Below are 19,526 nucleotides of genomic sequence, written 5' to 3'. Positions count from 1 at the left end.
ATGACCCACACTGCAATAGTATTTTGCTTGTATTAATTTATTGAAAGGACTGGATGACACTTTCCTTCCAAAGAGGATCCAGTGCTCAAAACATGGAGATGCCCCAACAAGAGAAATTAAAAAGCAAGACAAACAGGCAAATACAGAATGAACTGAACTCTGGAGATGAGCTGTCATTCCGGGTGACACCCAGGTCCCACCTGGAGGCTGGCATCCTTGTAAGCCCCTAAATATTAGCCTCCTCCAAACTCCCTCCTACTGATTTTGCAAAGTCCTCTGAAAACCAACAGGGTGGGTGCTTTTTCCTGATTCCCTTAGTGCCATGCAGTCGTTTCCTGCGATGCTCCAACGGGTATCAAACTCCTTTGTTATGAGGGCCGGATCTGACATAAATGAGACTTTGTTGGGCCGGGTCATGTGTCATAAAATGTAATGCCAGGTAGCACAGAGATAAACTTTATAAAGGACACAATCAAACACAAAGATTTTTTAAAAGCTTAAAATAAAACATGCCTAAAACATTAGCACTTGTTAGTCTTAAAGGTGCTTTCTTTGTATCTCTCCCATATGATCCACGGAACTGGGCAAAGTTAGCTCTGGCTCTTTCCTTCCTTCCCCAGGGGACTTGAAAGGGGAGGAGCCTCAGCCAATAGAAGGTTTAGCTCTGTAGCTCTGTTGTGTGATTGAGAGAGCCTAGCAAAGCAAGCTCCTCTCCAAGGCAGAAGTCTCAGCTAATGGAGAAAACAGAGGCTTTGCTCTGCAGCTCCTGTGCGATTGAGCAAGCCTAGCAAAGCAAGCTGAAATGCAGAAGGAAGCAAGAGGTAGAAGGAAGCAGATGACAGTGAGTAGCTCAGGGGCCTGATAGGAGCCCTCTTGGGGCTTGATTCGACCCCCGGGGCCGCATGTTTGACAACCCTACCCCGACCCTTTCCAGGGTAACCTACACTGCAAGGATGTCGCAAGCCGCTTTCCCCCTCCCATCCGCTCTCCGTCGCCAAGGTGACGCTTGAGCCACGGAGAAGCTTCTGCGCGTGCACGGAACGCAGCGTCCGAGAGCGTGCGTACGAGCACGCGCGAGGTCGGAGAGCGAAAGAAAAGCCGAGAGAGGCGGGGTTTCCCTTTTCTACGCATGCGCGGAGCAGCTCGCAGCCTTTGACAGCGGTGAAGGCGATGGCGTCCATTTTTGTTGCGCATGCGCGTTGAGGCCGCCGGTGCTTGACAGCGCTGGCTGCTTCCCGGTCATGGCGTCGGCGCCGCTGGAGCACGAGACTCAGATCTTCCTGGATCTCTTCCATCAGGACGGGTTGGTGGTCTGCGCCAGGGGGCTGGGCATCGACCGCCTCCTCCTGCGCTTCCTCCGCCTCTACTGTGTGCCCAACAACTTGGTCTTGGTTCTGAACACCAGCCCTGCAGAGGAGGTGAGGAGGAGGGCTGCCAGATCCAGGTCGGGGGACTCCTGGAGATTTGGGGGTGGCGCCTGGGGAGGGAAGGCAGGGACCCCAGTGGAGTGCAATGCCCCAGAGCCCACCTTCCAAAGCACCCATTTTCCCCGGAGGAACTCCCAGGGATCCCCGGGTCCCCCCTGGAGGCTGGCGTCCCTGTTATTGTGTTTGGCGCCTTCCTGGCTGGGTGGAGGGGAGAGACGCTTTGGACATGCCTGAGGGATGTCAGATTCAGGGCAGGGGGGGCCAAACTGCGGCTTGGGAGCCACCTGCGGCTCTTGAGGCCCCCATTGCCCCTGTTTGTCTTGCTTTTTAATTTCTCTTGTTGGGGCATCTCCATGTTTTGAGTATTTTCTCTGTAAGCCAAGCTGCACTGGACCCTCTTTGGAAGGAAAACGTCATCCAGTCCTTTCAATAAATTAATACAAGCAAAATACTATTGCAGTGTGGACCATTTTAACTTTAAAAGGGTTAAATTCTCTGACATGCGGAGGCATGTGAAGAGGAAACTGAGAGGAAAGGTAAATACAGTCAAAACTCTTGGGGAAGCTTGAAGGCTATTTAAAACTACAATCCTAGAAGCTCAGATAAAATATATACCGCAAGTTAGGGAAGGCACAAACAGGTATAAGAAAAGGACTGCATGGTTAACAAACAAAGTTATGGAAGCTGTGGAGGGACAGGGACCTCAGTGGGGGTGCAGTGCCCCAGAGTCCACCCTCCAAAGCAGCCATTTTCTCCAGGGAAACTGATGTCTGAAGATGACCATCCCTAAAATTTCTGGGAGGGGAAGGGAGACTCTCATGGAAGGCATTGGGCTGCTTTTGCTTTAAGGTCCTCTGATCTTTCTTTTTAGCATTTTTAGCTTTCCACAATTAAGAAGGATACCTTTATTCAGGGCTTTTTTTCTATCAGGAACTCATTTGCATATTTCTTTCAGGAACTCCTTTGTATATTTTTTCTATCAGGAACTCCCTGATGCAGCCAATCCTCCAAGAGCTTACAGTTGCCCTGTAAGAAGAGCCCTGTAAGCTCCAGAATGATTGGCTACATCAGGGGGGTGTAGCCTAATATGCAAAGGAGTTCCTGCTACAAAAAAAGCCCTGTGTTTATTTCTTTATTAAGTTCAATTTTTGCCTGCCCTTCTCTAAGAAATAGGGCTTAGGGCAGCTTATATCATGTATATAGACAATGAATATTAAAAAAAAAACAGCATTAAAACTAATTAAGCATTTCACACTATCAGTCCCCTATTTTGAAATATTTACTCTTCCCCCCTCCTTTGTAATTAAATCCAAACTCCCCCCTGTAATTAAATCCAAATACACGCTTGAATGACATACTCAAGATTGCTACAGCAGAGACATTGTCTCCAAATTTTGAAGCGATAATTCACAGCAAGAGGTGTCAGTTATCAGAGTTTGTTAATTAAACAAACTATTGTGAGAGAGCTAATCTTTCAAGCATGTTTTAAGATTTTTAATAATCTTTAATTGTGTTTGTCTGTGTCCTTTATAAAGTTTACATCTCTGCTACCTGGCATTACATTTTATCACACACACACACAAACACAGCCCTGGCTGACAAAGTCTCATTTATGTCAAATCTGACCCTCCTTTAAAAAATGAATTCTGTACCCCTAGCTAGTAAATGCATTTAGGGTTGCTAAATACCTAGCTAGTAAATGCATTTAGGGTTGCTAAATAAAGGGTTGCCTGGAGAAGTTGACGGAATCCTCTCCTCTGCGCGCCCAACAACTTCTGATTTGGACCCATCCCCCTCCTGGCTAATTAAATCCTGCCCGAGGGAGCTTAGATGTCCTTTACGGGACATCATAAATAGATCCCTCTTGGAGGGGCGTTTTCCAACGCCCTTAAAAGAGGCTTTGGTCTGCCCCCTCCTGAAAAATAGTACAGCAGACCCGGCCGAATTGGCAAATTACCGACCAGTCTCTAATTTACCGTTTTTAGGTAAAATTATAGAGAGGGCAGTGGCGTTGCAGTTGCAGGGTTTTCTGGATGACGCTTCCGTCCTAGACCCTTGCCAGTCTGGCTTTCGTCCGGGCCATGGAACAGAGACAGTGCTGGTCGCCTTGACAGATGACCTCCAGCGGCATCTGGACCGGGGCGGTGTGGCGGTGCTGATGTTGTTAGACCTGTTGGCCGCGTTCGACATGGTCGACCATCGGTTACTGACCCGCTGCCTCGCCGATGTTGGGGTTAAGGGGTCAGCCCTACAATGGCTCTCCTCCTTCCTTGAGGATCGGGGACAAAGGGTGGCAATCGGGGGTGAGCTGTCCCAGAGGCACACACTAAATTGTGGGGTGCCCCAGGGAGCAGTTCTCTCACCGATGCTATTTAATATCTATATGCGCCCCCTTGCCCAGATCACCAGGAGGTATGGGCTTGGGTGTTGCCAGTATGCGGATGACACCCAGCTCTATCTGTTAATGGATGGCCGGCCTGACTGCGTCCCAAAGAACTTAGACCTGGCTCTGCAGGCTGTGGCAACCTGGTTAAGGCTGAGCGGGCTGAAATTGAACCCAGCGAAGACAGAAGTCCTTTGCCTAGGTCGGGGCGCTCTGGGAGGGGAAATACCTCTCCCGGTCTTCGACGGGGCGCCGCTGAAAGCGACGTGCCGGGTCAGGAGCCTGGGAGTTTTACTGGAGCCTTCATTATCAATGGAGGCCCAGATAGCAGCCACTGCCAAGTCAGCCTTTTTTCATCTGAGACGGGCAAGGCAGTTGGCTCCATTCCTAGAGCGTTGGGATCCGGCAACAGTGATTCATGCAACGGTCACCTCGAGACTGGATTACTGTAATGCCCTCTACATGGGGCTGCCTTTGTGCCGAACCCGGAAGCTGCAGCTGGTGCAGAACGCGGCTGCTAGATTACTGTTGGGGCTCCCAAAGCGGGAGCACATACCGCCGGGGCTGTGTGAACTGCACTGGCTGCCAGTTATATACCGGATTCGTTACAAAGTGCTGGTTATTACCTTTAAAGCCCTATGTGGCCGAGGACCTGCCTACCTTAGGGACCGTCTTTCCCCATACGAACCCCAGAGAGCGCTGAGGTCAGCTGGGAAGAACTTGCTGACTATCCCCAGGCCGAGAGAGGTAAAGCTTCAGAGTACCCGTGATCGGGCTTTCTCTGTTATGGCTCCACGCCTATGGAACCAGCTTCCGGAGGATCTGCGGACCTTGCGGGAATTTGAACAGTTCCGCAGGGCCTGCAAGACCACCTTGTTCCGATTGGCCTTCACCGATTAAGGAAATTGCTAGTGAAACCTATACAATAGCACCAGTATATTAATTTTAAAGATTTTATTGATTTTAGAGTTTTAGTAGAATTTTAATTAATGTGTTAATTAGTTATGTTCAAATACCTTGTAAAACTAATGTATTGATTATGTTGTTAGCCGCCCTGAGCCTGCTTCGGCGGGGAGGGCGGGATACAAATAAAAATTGATTGATTGATTGATAAATATTGTTGGTGTTTTTCACTGTAGCTGTTTCACTGCTTGTCTGTCCGGCTTCAAACTAGTTGTTTGGGTAGAGCAGGTTGCCTTTGTATTTATTCTCATTTGTAGTCTTTGATTTAGGAGTTCTTTATTGACCAATTGAGGACCTGCGACGTGGCCCATCTGCCTCGGCGCATTACAAACGAAATCCCCAGCAACAGCCGGTATGAAGCGTACATGCAAGGAGGCGTCATATTTGCCACTAGCCGGATCCTTGTGGTGGACTTCCTGACAGGCCGAATTCCTTCTGATCTCATCACTGGTAAGAAGCTTGCCAGGAGACAGCCTAGTGCAAGGGTGGCCAAACTGTGGCTCGGGAGCCACAGGTGGCTCTTTCACACACATTGTGTGGCTCTTGAAGCCCCAGTGGCTGGCTTGGAGAAAGCAGCTGTTTATTTAATTCTCCAAGTCAAGCCAGCCGGCAGCTTGGAGAATGCATTTAAAGTTGCTTTCTTTCCCTCTCTCCCTCCCTCCCTCAAATGTCTGATGTTCATGTCTTGCTGCTCTCAAGAGAGCCAGTTTGGTGTAGTGGTTAAGTGTGCGGACTCTTATCTGAGAGAACCGGGTTTGATTCCCCACTCCTCCACCTGCACCTTCTGGATGGCCTTGGGTCCTTGAAAAGGCAGCTGCTGTGAGAGTCTTCTCAGCCCCATCTACCTCACAGGATGTCTGTTGTGGGGGAGGAAGATAAAGGAGATTGTGAGCCGCTCTGAGATTCGGAGTGGAGGGCGGGATATAAATCCAATATCTTAATCTTCTTCTTCTTCAAACATTGGATGTTCATGTTTTGCGGCTCTCAGATGTCTGATGTCTATTCTGTGTGGCTCTTGCATTATGCAAGTTTGGCCAGCCCTGGCCTAGTGCTCATTTGGGATGCTTTCTGGCTGAGAAATTGCAACCGTTATCCCTTCCATGCGAGCTCATGCATGCTGTACACAGGCTTCATTTGTATTCTGCTTGCAGGAATAACACCCCATCTCTGGCACAACTTTACATTAAATTTCCATGCAGGTGTTCTGAGGTGCTCAGAGTATTTGACAGACCGAGCGTTTGGCTGCGTCTTGCCATCCTTTGGGTGGCCTCCTCAAGAATGGTTAGCAGCTGGAGAGCCAGTTTGGCGTGAGAGCCAGTTTGGTGTAGTGGTTAAGAGCGGCAGACTCTAATCTGGAGAACCTGGTTTGATTCCCCACCTCTCCACAGGCCCCTGCTGAGTGACCTCAGGTCAGTCCCAGTTTTCTAAAGAGCTGCTCTCTCTAGTTTCTGTCAGAGCAGTTTCTGTCAGAGTTCTCTCAGCCCCACCTGCCTCACAAGGTGTCTGTTGTGGGGAAAGGGAGGGAAAAGAGATTGTGAGCCGCTCTGAGTGAAGGGCGGGGTATACATCCAACCTCTTCTTCTTCTGGAGAGAGGAGTAAGGCAAAGGCCCAGCGGAAGTATTCCCATCTGCTTCCTTGGGGGCTCTCTAACGGCTCCTTCCATGGCCATTGGGAGCTGCATATTGCTCACTGGTGACACTGTAGCTTCGCTTTAAGTGCACCCTGATAGGGTGGTTAAAAAAACAAAAACTAGGTAGTCACACTGTTCTGCAGCAAAACCCAGAAATGATGTAATTATCTGTGGGGAGGGCGGCTTGACCCTGGCTTCCATCTGGCCCGAAGTCACTGTTGACTCAGCTCTGCAATACTTGGTAGTGAGGAGATTAGATCAGCGCTGGGATCCTGGCGACTTCTGAGTGTGTGTGTGCGCTTGTGCTTGTGGTGCTTCTACCTCAAAAAACAGCCCACCCCCCCAACCAGAGACCCACAGATCAATTCTGGAAAGCCAGTTTGGTGTAGTAGTTAAGTGTGTGGACTCTTATCTGGGAGAACGAGGTTTGATTCCCCACTCCTCCACTTGCAGCTGCTGGAATGGCCTTGGGTCAGCCATAGCTCTGGCAGAGGTTGTCCTTGAAAGGGCAGCTGCTGTGAGAGCCCTCTCAGCCCCACCCACCTCACAGGGTGTCTGTAGTGGGAGAAGGAGATAAAGGAGATTGTAAGCCGCTCTGAGTCTCTGATTCAGAGAAGGGCGGGGTATCAATCTGCAGTCTTCTTCTTCTCCAGTATATCCTCTCCCCGCCACCCCAGCTTTCTGATAACCCTGAAGTGTGGGGCAGAGGGCCTCCAAACCAAAGATGTTTTGTGGATCGCCTCTAGAGGTCACTGTGGGCCAAAGTGAACATTCACTGGAGGAAGTTCTGCAGGCATGGCAGAGCCCTGCATCCTTTCTGGGTTGCGTGTGGGTCGTGCCTGCTCCTCTCGATGCCACGCTTCTTTAAAAACTCCTACTCAAGTGCAGGACCCTAGTAGGAGTCAGTCACCAGAGGTCACCATGATTTCCAGTTGCACAGGCACACACTAGGGTTGCCAATCCCCAGGTGGGAAGCAATACAAAAAACCATGGGAGAAATAATGAAACAATAATTAAATAAATTTAGAAGCAGTTTTAAATAGCAAATATTAAGTGATTCAACACACATATATAAACGCACTGTTTTACAGGGTGATAACAATCAATGCCATAACAATAATAACACATCAAAGCACTGCAATTTCATTATGTTATACAGACACACATAAGAACATAACATAAGAGAAGCCATGCTGGATAAGGCTAATGGCCCATCCAGTCCAACACTCTGTCACACAATGGCCAAAAAAACAAAACAAAACCCAAGTGCCATCAGGAGGTTCATAAGTGGGGCTAGAAGCCCTTCCACTTTGCCCCCCCCCCCCCAAAGCACCAAGAATACAGAGCATCACTGCCCCAGACAGAGAGTTCCATCAATACACTGTGAGTAATAGCCACTGATGGACCTCAGCTCCATATTTTTATCTAACCCCCTCTTGAAGCTGTCTATGCTTTTAGCCGCCACCCCCTCCTGTGGCAGTGAATTCCACATGTTAATCACCCTTTGAGTGAAGAAGTACTTCCTTTTATCCGTTTTAACCCGACTGCTCAGCAATTTCATTGAATGCCCACGAGTTCTTGTATTGTGAGAAAGGAAGAAAAGTACTTCTTTCTCGTTCTTCTCCATCCCATGCATAATCTTGTAAACTTCTATCATGTCACCCCGCAGTCGACGTTTCTCCAAGCTAAAGAGCCTCAAGCGTTTTAACCTTTCTTCATAGGGAAAGTGTTCCAAACCTTTAATCATTCTAGTTGCCCTTTTCTGGACTTTTTCCAATGCTATAATATCCTTTTTGAGGTGCGGTGATCAAAATTGTACATAGTATTCCAAATGAGACCACATAATTGATTTATACAGGGGCATTATGATACTGGCTGATTTGTTTTCAATTCCCTTCCTAATAATTCTCAGCATGATGAGAATTTTTCATTGCAACCGCACACTGTCTTGACATTTTCAGTGAGTTATCTACCATGACCCCAAGATCTCTCTCTTGGTCATTCTCTGCCAGCTCACACCCCATCAACTTGTATTTGTAGCTGGGATATTTGGCCTCAATGTGCATTACTTTGCACATGGCCACATTGAACCTCATCTGCCACATTGACGCCCACTCACCCAGCCTCAACAGATTCCTTTGGAGTGCCTCAAAATCCTCTCTGGTTCTCACCACCCTGAACAGTTTCATGTCATCTGCAAACTTGGCCACTTCACCACTTACTCCCAACTCCAAATCATTAATGAATAAGTTAAAGAGCATGGGACCCAGTACTGAGCCCTGTGGCACCCCACTCCTTACCGTCCTCCACTGCGAAGACTGCCCATTTATACTCACTCTGCTTCCTATTAATTAGCCAGTTTTTGATCCACAAGAGTACTTGTCCTTTTACTCCATGACTCTCAAGCTTACTAAGGAGCCTTTAATGAGGAACTTTATCAAAAGCTTTCTGGAAGTCAAGGTAAACAACATCTATTGGGTCCCCTTTGTCCACATGTTTGTTCACCCCCTCAAAGAACTGTAACAGGTTAGTGAGGCAAGATCTTCCCTTACAGAACCCATGCTGAGTCTTTCTCAATAACTTGTGTTCATCAATGTGCCTACTAATTCTGTCCTTGATAATGGTTTCTACCAACTTTCCCGGTATTGAAGTCAGACTGACTGGCCTGTAGTTACCCGGATCTCCTCTGGAACCCTTTTTAAAGATGGGGGTGACATTTGCTACCTTCCAGTCCTCAGGAACGGAGGCAGATTTCAATGAAAGATTACATATATTTGTCAAAAGATCCACACGTTCAACTTTGAGTTCTTTCAGAACTCTTGGATGTATGCCATCCGGACCTGGTGACTTATTAGTTTTTAATTCGTCTATCAGTTGTAGGACCTCCTCTCTTATCACCTCAATCTGACTCAGGTCTTTCAACACCCCTTCCAATATAAGTGGTTTTGGAGCAAGCAAACATTTCTCATCTTCCACAGTGAAGACAGAGGCAAAAAATGCATTCAGCTTCTCAGCCATTTCCCTATCCTCTTCCAGTAATCCTTTTACCCCTTGGTCATCCAAGGGCCCCACTGCCTCCCTGGCTGGTTTCCTGCTTCTAATATATTTGAAGAAATTTTTATTGTTGGTCTTTATGTTTTTTGCAATATGCTCCTCATAGTCCCTTTTTGCCTCCCTGATCACAGTCTTGCATTTGATTTGCCACAGCCTGTGTTCCTTTTTATTAATCTCACTTGGACTACCTTTCCACCGTTTAAAGGACTCCTTCTTACCTTTTACAGCTTCCATTACTTTGTTTGTTAACCATGCAGGCCTTTTCTTATACCTGCTTGTGCCTTTCCTAACTTGTGGTATATATTTTATCTGAGCTTCTAGGATTGTAGTTTTAAATAGCCTCCAAGCTTTCCCCAAGGGTTTTGACTGTATTGACCTTTCCTTTCAGTTTCCTCTTCACATGCCTCCTCATCTCTGAGAATTTACCCCTTTTAAAGTTAAACGTGGTTGTGCTGGTCTTTTGGGGCAACTCTTTATTTATACAAATGGTGAAATCAATAACGTGCTTGTAAGACAGATGTGGGTGCAATATTTCACCCCGGGTTTGGAGACCCTCCCCGCACTTCAGGGTCATCAGAAAACCGGCGGGGGGGGGGGGGATGCCTGCTGGCAACTCTATTATTCCCTATACAGACTTATTCTCATAGCAAATAATGGAGAATTGATCCACAGGTATCTGGGGCTCTGGGGGGGGGCTGTTTTTTGAGGTAGAGGCACCAAATTTTCTGTATAGCATCCAGGGCCGATCCCCAAAATACCCCCCACATTTCAAAAATATTGGACCAGTGGGTCCAATTCTATGAGCCTCAAAAGATGGTGCCCCTATTTGTCATTATTTCCAATGGAAGGAAGGCTAAAAGGTGTGCGGTCCCTTTAAATGTGATGGCCAGAATTCCCTTTGGAGTTCAATGATGCTTGTCACACCCTTGCTCTTGGTTCCACCCAATGTCTCTTGGCTCCACCCCCAAAGTCCCCTGGCTCCACCCCCAAAGTCCCCAGATATTTCTTATACTTGGCAACCCTAGCGCATGCGCGCCCGCGCACACACACACACACACAGAAGCTTCAAAAATGACTCAGAATATGATGGGCTGTGCCATATCTCTTTGCTTCTCCCATGACTCATTATTCTGTCTCTTGTTCCGTGACTTTCCAGGCATCCTCGTGTACAAAGCCCACCGAATCATTGAGTCATGCCAAGAGGCCTTTATCTTGCGGCTCTATCGGCAGAAGAACAAGCAGGGCTTCATCAAGGCCTTCTCGGACAATGCCGTGGCTTTTAGCACCGGGTTTTGCCACGTGGAAAGAGTGATGAGAAACCTCTTCGTCAGGAAGCTTTACCTGTGGCCAAGGTGAGCTGTGCTCTTTGGCGCTCTTAACAAGTTAATTGGGTGCATGAACCTATGGGGCTGCCTTACACGGGATCAAACCATCAGTCCGTTGTCTACTCAGACTGGCAGCAGTAGGGTTGCCAATCCCAAGGTGGGGGCAGGGGATCTACTGGTTTGAGAGCCCTCCCCCCACTTCAGGGTCATCAGAAAGTGGGGGGCGGGGAGGGAAATGTCTGTGGGCACTCCATTATTCCCTTTGGAGACCGATTCCCATAGGGTATAATGGAGAATTGATCCACAGGTATCTGGGGGGGGCTGTTTTTTGAGGTAGAGACACTAAATTTGCAGCTTAGCATCTAGTGCCTCTCCCTAAAATACCCTCCCAGTTTCAAAAAAGGGTGGACCAGGGGGTCCAATTCTATGAGCCCCTAAAGAAGGTGCCCCAATCCTGCATTATTTCCAAAGGTGGGAAGGCATTTAAAAGGTGTGCGGTCCCTTTAAATGGAATGGCCAGAACTCCCTTTGGAGCTCAATTATGCTTGTCAGAACTTTGCTCCTGGCTCCACCCCCCAAAGTCTCCTGGCTCCACCCCCAAAGTCCCCAGATATTTCTTGAATTGGACTTGGCAACCCTAGGCAGCAGCTCTTCAGGGTGTCAGTCAGAGGTCTTCCACATCACCTCCTACCTGATCAATTTTAATTGGAGACGCTGGGGATTGAACTCAGGACCTTCTGCACACACAGCAGATGTTCCACTGCTGAGTCATGGTTCCTCCCTAATTAAATTAGATCTGCAGAGGATGTGTCATAGCTTTGCTGGGCATGTACAAAACCTCACTGATCGAAGTCAGTCTACCTGGGACTGTCAGATATAGGGGACCAAGGACGTTAGATGGCAGTGGATATGTCCCAGGTATACATAATCTTAGCCAGGGGTCATTTTGTAGAAAAAGAGGTGCCAGAGCTCATTAGCACAACTCATTTGCACATGCCGCACGCCCATGACATCACCGGAAGGTGTACTCAGTTCTGTCAGCTCAGCATCTACCATGCAATGCTTCTTGAATTATAATGGTCCTAAGACAACCTGACTCCCATCATAGTTTAAAATTGCTTTCTCCTCTGTGGCCACAGTGGCAGGATAAAGATTTCCATCTGTCTGCTTTGTATGTTTTGGTTCTTTTCCCATTTCCTGTGGGGAAAATGTTAGAAAGTTTGTCAAATTTTAGAGTTCATCAAAATTCTCACAGGGGTGGCCAGCGGTAGCTCTCCAGATGTTTTTTGCCTACAACTCCCATCAGCCCCAGCCATTGGCCATGCTGGCTGGGGCTGATGGGAGTTGTAGGCAAAAAACATCTGGAGAGCTACCAATGGCCACCCCAGTCATAGGGGGTTTGAACAGTTGAGCCCAGAAACAAGTATTTGGAGGTGGGGGGTAAGAAAGAAAGAGCACAATAAAATTTAGAGGTTCCGGAGCTCTGCTCTCAAGTTTTGACGATTGTCCTACTTTTATCAGTGCCAGGTGATGGGAAGGCGGCATCCTCGTAGAAATAAGGATGCGTTTTTGCACTATGTTGAAAAGGAGACCCCCGGCAGTGTGAGTGGACGCACAACATCTTGAAAGCGCTCCGTAATATCTCTTCCCCCCCCCAGGTTCCATGTTGCGGTGCACTCCTTCTTAGAGCAGCACAAGCCCGAAGTGGTGGAGTTACATGTGAACATGACCCCGGCCATGCGCGCCATCCAGAGCTCAGTCCTGGACATCCTGAATGCTTGTTTGAGAGAACTGAAGCATTGCAACCCTGCCCTGGAAGTGGAGGACCTGTCGCTGGAAGATGCCATTGGCAAGTCTTTTGACAAGGTAAATCACATGTTACCTGAACCGCTTCATCCTAGGGATTTCAGCAGGTTGGCTCTTCAGTGGAATTCTGGATGGATTTTTTGAGAACTGCACCTATACTTAGTAAGTCTTATACTCCACCTTTCTCCACCAAAGCAGCTGGCGACCTCCTTTTCTTCTCCTCCTCCATTTCAACTCTGTGAGATAAGTTACATCAAGGGCAAGTGAGTGGCCCAAGGTAACGCAGCAAACTTATTCACGGCAGAGTGGCGATCTGAAGCTCTGTCTCCCAGACTCTACTCTGACACTCCATTGCACTGTATCTTAGAAGAGGCATTCTCTCTCTACTTTTTTTTTTGTCTTTTTGTATTCTTTTCTGCATGTACACCTGGAAGTCATGGCAACCTTTGGTGACTGACCCCTACTAAGGGCATGAAGGATATTCAGAGAGGTGGCTGAATAAAGCTGCCCCTGCCTCCAGGTTCTGGTATTCCTTGGAGGTCTCCCATCCAAGTACTTGCCAGAGAAGAACCTGGAAGTCCTGGCGACCTCTGGTGACTGACCCCTACTGGGGGCCTGGAGGATATTCAGAGAGGTGGCTGAATAGAGCCTGCCCCTGCCCTCCTGACTGCTGGTATTCCAAGAAGATCTCCCATCCAAGTACTTGCCAGAGAAGAACCTGGAAGTCCTGGCGACCTCTGGTGACTGACCCCTACTGGGAGCCTGGAGGATATTCAGAGAGGTGGCTGAATAAAGCTGCCCCTGCCTCCAGGTTCTGGTATTCCTTGGAGGTCTCCCATCCAAGTACTTGCCAGAGAAGAACCTGGAAGTCCTGGCGACCTCTGGTGACTGACCCCTACTGGGGGCCTGGAGGATATTCAGAGAGGTGGCTGAATAGAGCCTGCCCCTGCCCTCCTGACTGCTGGTATTCCAAGAAGATCTCCCATCCAAGTACTTGCCAGAGAAGAACCTGGAAGTCCTGGCGACCTCTGGTGACTGACCCCTACTGGGAGCCTGGAGGATATTCAGAGAGGTGGCTGAATAGAGCCTGCCCCTTCCCCCCCCCCGACTGCTGGTATTCCAAGGAGATCGCCCATCCAAGTACTTGCCAGAGAAGAACCTGGAAGTCCTGGCGACCTCTGGTGACTGACCCCTACTGGGGGGCCTGGAGGATATTCAGAGAGGCGGTTGAATAAAGTCTGCCTCTGCCTCCCGACTGCTGGTATTCCAAGAAGATCTCCCATCCAAGTACTTGCCAGAGGAGAAGCTGGAAGTCCTGGTGACCTCTGGTGACTGACCCCTACTGGGGGCCTAGAGGACGTTTAGAGAGGTGGCTGAGTAAAGCTGCCCTTGCTGCCCGTCTCTGGTATTCCAAGGAGGTCTCCCATCCAAGGACTTGCCAGAGTTGACTCTGCTTTGCTTCCAAGATCTGACAAATTGGGCTTGTCCGGGCTCTCCAGGTCAGGGTGAAGAAGCATTCTCTTGTGTATGAATGGTGATGCCAGCCACGCTCTCCTCTTGTCAGTTCTTCTGTTCATGCTTTTTTTTTTCTTTTAAATATATTGCCCGATGAACTGGTTGATCAGAAAGCTTGGAGTCAATTTTACTCATAACACTCCAGCCACTTTTTGTCTGAGAATGGGAGGTGGGAATGCACTCCCCCCCCCACACACACACACACACCCTGAAAGCAATTTGGAGACAGCATCCAGGGGACACCCACCCAGCAAGCAATGGGCATACTAGAGTTGAATCTCTAAAAGAAGAGTATACTGGAATAGTTAAACTGCTGGTGTAGTGTAACCAGTTTGGTGTAGTAGTTAAGAGCATGGAATCAAATCTGGGAGAACTGGTTTTGATTCCCCACATAGAGCTGCTGGGTGACCTTGGACAAGCCACAGTTCTCACAGAGCTGTTCTCTCAAGAGCAGTTCTCTCAGAGCTCTCTCAGTCCCACCTATATCACAGGGTGCCTGTTGTGGAGAGAAGAAGGGAAGGAAATTGTAAATTGCTCTGAGACACCGAGTGAAGGGTGGGGTATAAATTTGGGTGGAGGGCAGGATATAAATGTGATAAAATTTGATAAAATAAATATAAAGAAAGAAAGAAATCCATTCTCCTCCTCCTCCTCCATCTTCTTCATCTTCCTCATTGCCTTTGTCGTCTTCTTCCCAGATTCAAATCCCCAGTGTGCCATAACAGCTTGCTGGGTGATCTTGGGCCAGTCAAGCACTCTCAGGGTAATCTACATCACAGGGTCATTGTGAGGATAAAAAAGGAGGAGGGGAGAAAGGTGTCCACTGCTCTGAGCTTTTGGGGGGAAGGGTGGTTTTAAAATGCAGCAGAAGGGTCCGTGGGCCTTGTTCTCCTTAGACCCAGCCCCACCCCCTTCTAATCCCAGATTCATGCATGCTGACATGACTGATTCGGAAGAGGTGCTCCAAACACACTCAGAGATGCTCTTGTCACTGTCCTATGGCTTCGTGCCACCCAGGGCTCAGTTTGGGTGATTGTGCTGGATTGTTTGTGTATTATTTTGGAAGAAAGAAAGTTGAAGGATTGGATTCCTGTACTGATGGCAGTAATTGATCGGTTGTTGCCTGTGCAAGACTCAACGAGAAATTCATGCATTCTTTGGAAGTTACGACTTGTAGGAAGAATTCTTGGCAGCCCAGGACGTTATGCCATTGAACTCTGAAACTGACAGCACAAAATGTTTTTGTCATTGAAGTTTGGAACTTTGGCAACACTACATGAGGAGAAGAAGAAGAAGAAATTAGATTTTTACCCGTCCCCCTTCACTCAGTGTCTCAGAGCAGCCTACAATCTCCTTTCCCTTCCACTCCCCGCAACAGACACCCTGTGAGGTAGGTGGGGCTGAGAGAGCTCCTTCAAGAACTGCTCTTGAGCAGAACAGCCCTGAGAGAGTTATGGCTGACCCAAGATCATTCCAGCAGTGTCATGTTTAGGAGTCAGAAATCAAACCCAGTTCTCCCAGATAAGAGTTCCTGCACTTAACCACTACACCAAACTGGCAAACTGAACTGATGTTATTGATTTATGTACTTGTGGGGTAGTGATATACTTTAAGATCTTTTGAATGTTTTCTCACATTATCATTAAGATGTATTACATAGATTTCATGATTATAATATATATATTTTCTTAGTCATATTATCACAGATTTTTTTTTAATCTTTTCCCTGTGATTCTCTCACGCATTTTGATCCACTGAAGCCCTGGCTGGGGTGCCTAACTATGGTGTTATTTTTGTTCTTTCCGCTGCCACCCACTGCAGAGCAGCCCAGCGCTTACCAGGATGTCTTTCCCCACCGCCACTTTTAATCGTAGACCAATTCCGCACTAACCTTATGCCGCTCTTACGCTCCTCTTATCTGTGGGACTTCTGTCAGATTTCCCACTATCTGCCTTTTGCACGCAGCAAACAAAAACTGTTTTTTAGAGGATCTTGTTCACTGCGCAAAAGAGGTGGATTGAGTTGCAGTCCTGGTGCAGATCGTGTGAAATCCAACCGAAGCCCCGCAGAGAAGAGGAGCGTGAGAGCAGGGAATCGGTCATAGTTTTTGCTAGTTTTCGTGAATTTGGTGTGCGGCTTTGCAGGCTCGCGCATCTGTTTTTGGGATGGTGTGACCCCGTCTGCAGCGTGATGAATGTCGTGGGGCACGAGCCAGCCGTGGCGCTCTCTGGCCGGATTCTTTCTCTATCTTTCCACCAGCTGCGTTTTGTTTAGGCAGGGGAAGTCTGTATCCTCTTTCTTTTTTAATGAAGGACCGAGACATCTGTTATTAGTTCAGCGATGTCTCCACATAAAAAAGAGTGTTTTATTATCTCTCCAAGGCCCTGGCAGGCTTCTCGGACGCTTGTTAACAATGGAATCGACTTTATGCACTTGGCTGTTGTGCGGTAGGACCAATTAAGTCGGGCTGCATTGGAATCCACCTATCTGCATGGAATCAATGGCATGAACCCCAAGAGTCAAGAGGAGCAAATCGTTCAGTGTTGAGACTGTAGTGGGGCCAGGCTGAATCTTGTACACAAAGTAGCTGAGATTTGGGTATGCAGATGGGCAGGTCCTGCTGTCATAATCTGCCATTATTGTTCTGTTTAGATTGTACATTTGGGCTGTTCTGCTCAAATACTGGGCTGCTCAGGGAGTGGGTAAGGGTGGGTGGAAACAGGGAGAGAGTGTCTCCCCCCCCATAAGATGGGGGGAGTTGTTTTCCGTGGCCCCAGAAGGTAGGACCAGAACCAATGGCTTGAAATTAAATCAAAAGAGTTTCCGGCTGAACATTAGGAAGAACTTCCTGACTGTTAGAGCAGTTCCTCAGTGGAATAGGCTTCCTTGGGAGGTGGTGGGCTCTCCTTCCTTGGAGGTTTTTAAACAGAGGCTAGATGGCCATCTGGCAGCAATGAAGATCCTGTGAATTGAGGGGGCGGTATTTGTGAGTTTCCTGCATTGTGCAGGGGGTTGGACTAGATCAGGGGTGACCAACGGTAGCTCTCCAGATGTTTTTTGACTACAACTCCCATCAGCCCCAGCCGGCATGGCCAATGGCTGGGGATGATGGGAGTTGTAGGCAAAAAACGTCTGGAGAGCTACTGTTGGCCACCCCTAGACGAGATGACCCTGGAGGTCCCTTCCGACTCTGATTCTATGACTTCCAGATGCATACCTGCACGCACACACAAATTAAAAAAAAACCACCAGGAAAAGGTATGTAGAAGAAAGCTTGGGATGGCAAAGGAAACTCTTTATAGATCAGGGGTACCCACAGTCACATGACCTGGAAGTTTTCCATCTCTCCTTCATCCTTTCCTTTGTATTTCTGAGTCTTCAGCAGCCAAAACAATTTTGGCCTCTTGGCGGAAAGGTAGCTGACAAATGTGGTGGACAATGGTCCCAATATCCACCGGCATTCATGAGGACTAGAAACTTTTGCTTTAAAAAGAGAGAGAGAGAGATGTGCAATGCAAAATTCAAGTTTTACACCTGCTGGGGGTTGAGCTGTCTCCTGTGTTTCAGTTCAGAGCAGCTGTGCCGCTTTCTCCACCCCGCCCCCACCCCGTGTTTAGACAATCCGCCACTATCTGGATCCGCTTTGGCACCAGCTGGGCACGAAAACCAAATCGTTGGTCCAAGACTTGAAGATTCTCCGGACTTTGCTGCAGTATTTGACTCAGTACGACTGCGTCACCTTTCTGAACCTTCTGGAATCCTTGAGGGCCTCAGAAAAAGCCTTTGGTCAGAATTCAGGTATGAGCGGCGCCGGCCCAGCTTTCCCCCCTTTCTTAACAAGCCAAGCAGGGCTGTAATACTTCATAAAACAGGCACCCTGTTAATGTTTCTAAGTGAGTGTTTGCAGCCAGCCAGAAGGCAGTAGGATTCGCTGACAGTTCATTTATTCAGCCTCCCACCAAACTTCTGCTGCTTGAAAATAGGCAATGCTCACGTCAGAACCTCAACTTTGTTTCTTTATCTAAAAAAAGTCAGTGATTACATAAGCCGAGCGGGTGGAGGAAGGGCAAAGGGAGGCAGAGGAGAGAGCTGTTTGCGACGTCTCTTAGGGGGCACAGCTGAGGAGGGGTCCCGCTCAATGTGGTGGTTGAGAGCATCAGCCTAGAACCTGAGAAGCCCCGGTTCAAATCCCCGTGTGCCGTCAGCCTTGCTGGGAGATCTGGGTTCATGTGCATGTGTTCCAAGGCTGCCAGGTGAGGCTGACAAGTTGGTGAGGGATGTACCAGGAGGCCCTGGGCCTCCATTGGAAATAATGGAGGATGGGGGCACCTTCTTTGGGGGGCTCATAGGATTGGATCCCCCGGTCCAATTTCTTTGAAACTCGGGTGTTTCGAAGAGAGGCACCAGATGCTATGCTGGAAATCTGGTGCGTCTACCTCAAAAAACAGCTGCCCCCCCCCCCCCCCCAGAGCCCCAGATACTCACAGATCGATTCTCCATTATACCTCGTGGGGACCAGTCTCCATAGGGTATAATGGAACACCTTTCTGATAGCCCTGAAGCGGGGGAGAGGGCTCTAAACCAGGGATCCCCTGCCCCCAGCTGGGGATTGACAACCCTGAGTTGTGCTCTCAGCCTGCTCCTTGGTGGGTAGTGGGGATGAAATTGGTGGGAAGCCCCTCCCATTCCCCTGCTGCTCACTGGGACGCCCCCCTCCTGCCGGAATTCTACATTCCTTGTTCTCTTCGTCCGGCTCCGTTGATCAATAAATGGTGGCCAGTGCTGGATACATAAAGCAGATTTATATCCTTTCGTTCTCCCAGAAATATGTATGCATGGTCATTCTTAAGTTTGTTTATTCATGAATGTAACGGGACCAGATCATCCTTAACCATTCTAGAATGCTGGGTCATGTTTTGGTTTTCAAAGCTTGAGCAATTATCACTGTGATCACACACACACTAAAGCAGGGGTGTCAAACATGTGGCCCAGGGGCCAAATCAGACCCCCAGAGGGCTCCTATCAGGCCCCCAAGCAATCGGCTGTCATCTGCTTCCTTCCCCCTCTCTCTTGCTTCCTTCTGCATCACAGCTTACTTTGCCAGGCTTACTCAATGCACAGGAGGTACAGAGCAAAGCCTCTATTTTTTCCATTGGCTGAGGCTCCTCCCTTGGGGAGGAAGGCGGAGAGGCAGAGCTTGCTTTCCCAGGCTCTTTCAATTTCACAACAGAGCTACTGAGCCAAGCCTCTCTTCCTTCTATTGGCTGAGGCTCCTTCCCCTCGTCCCCTAGGGAAGGAAGGAAAGAGCGAGGAGCTTCCTTTATGTCAGCTGAAATTACCGTGATTAACCTTTGGAACTCACAGCCACAGGCTGAATTGCAACTTAGGAGGCTCTTTTTTTACCTTAGCGCCACAGCTTCAA

General features: G+C 48.5%; 1 protein-coding gene across 1 annotated transcript in view; it reads left to right on the top strand.

Annotated features, from left to right (window-relative positions):
* Positions 1-1,186: 1,186 nt before the first annotated feature.
* ERCC4 (ERCC excision repair 4, endonuclease catalytic subunit) overlaps positions 1,187-19,526 on the top strand; it is a 29,964-nt gene continuing 11,624 nt past the window's right edge. Inside the window, exons 1-5 of the mRNA XM_060260851.1 lie at positions 1,187-1,418; positions 5,043-5,223; positions 10,615-10,810; positions 12,442-12,649; positions 17,722-17,902. Coding sequence (XP_060116834.1) covers positions 1,242-1,418; positions 5,043-5,223; positions 10,615-10,810; positions 12,442-12,649; positions 17,722-17,902 — 943 coding nt within the window. The 5' untranslated portion in view covers positions 1,187-1,241. The remainder of the gene's footprint in view (positions 1,419-5,042; positions 5,224-10,614; positions 10,811-12,441; positions 12,650-17,721; positions 17,903-19,526) is intronic.

The sequence above is a fragment of the Heteronotia binoei genome, chromosome 20 (assembly GCF_032191835.1).
Source record: "Heteronotia binoei isolate CCM8104 ecotype False Entrance Well chromosome 20, APGP_CSIRO_Hbin_v1, whole genome shotgun sequence".
Lineage (NCBI taxonomy): Eukaryota > Metazoa > Chordata > Lepidosauria > Squamata > Gekkonidae > Heteronotia > Heteronotia binoei.
The sequence above is the reverse complement of the archived record's forward strand: the minus strand, read 5'-3'. Positions and strand labels throughout refer to the sequence as shown.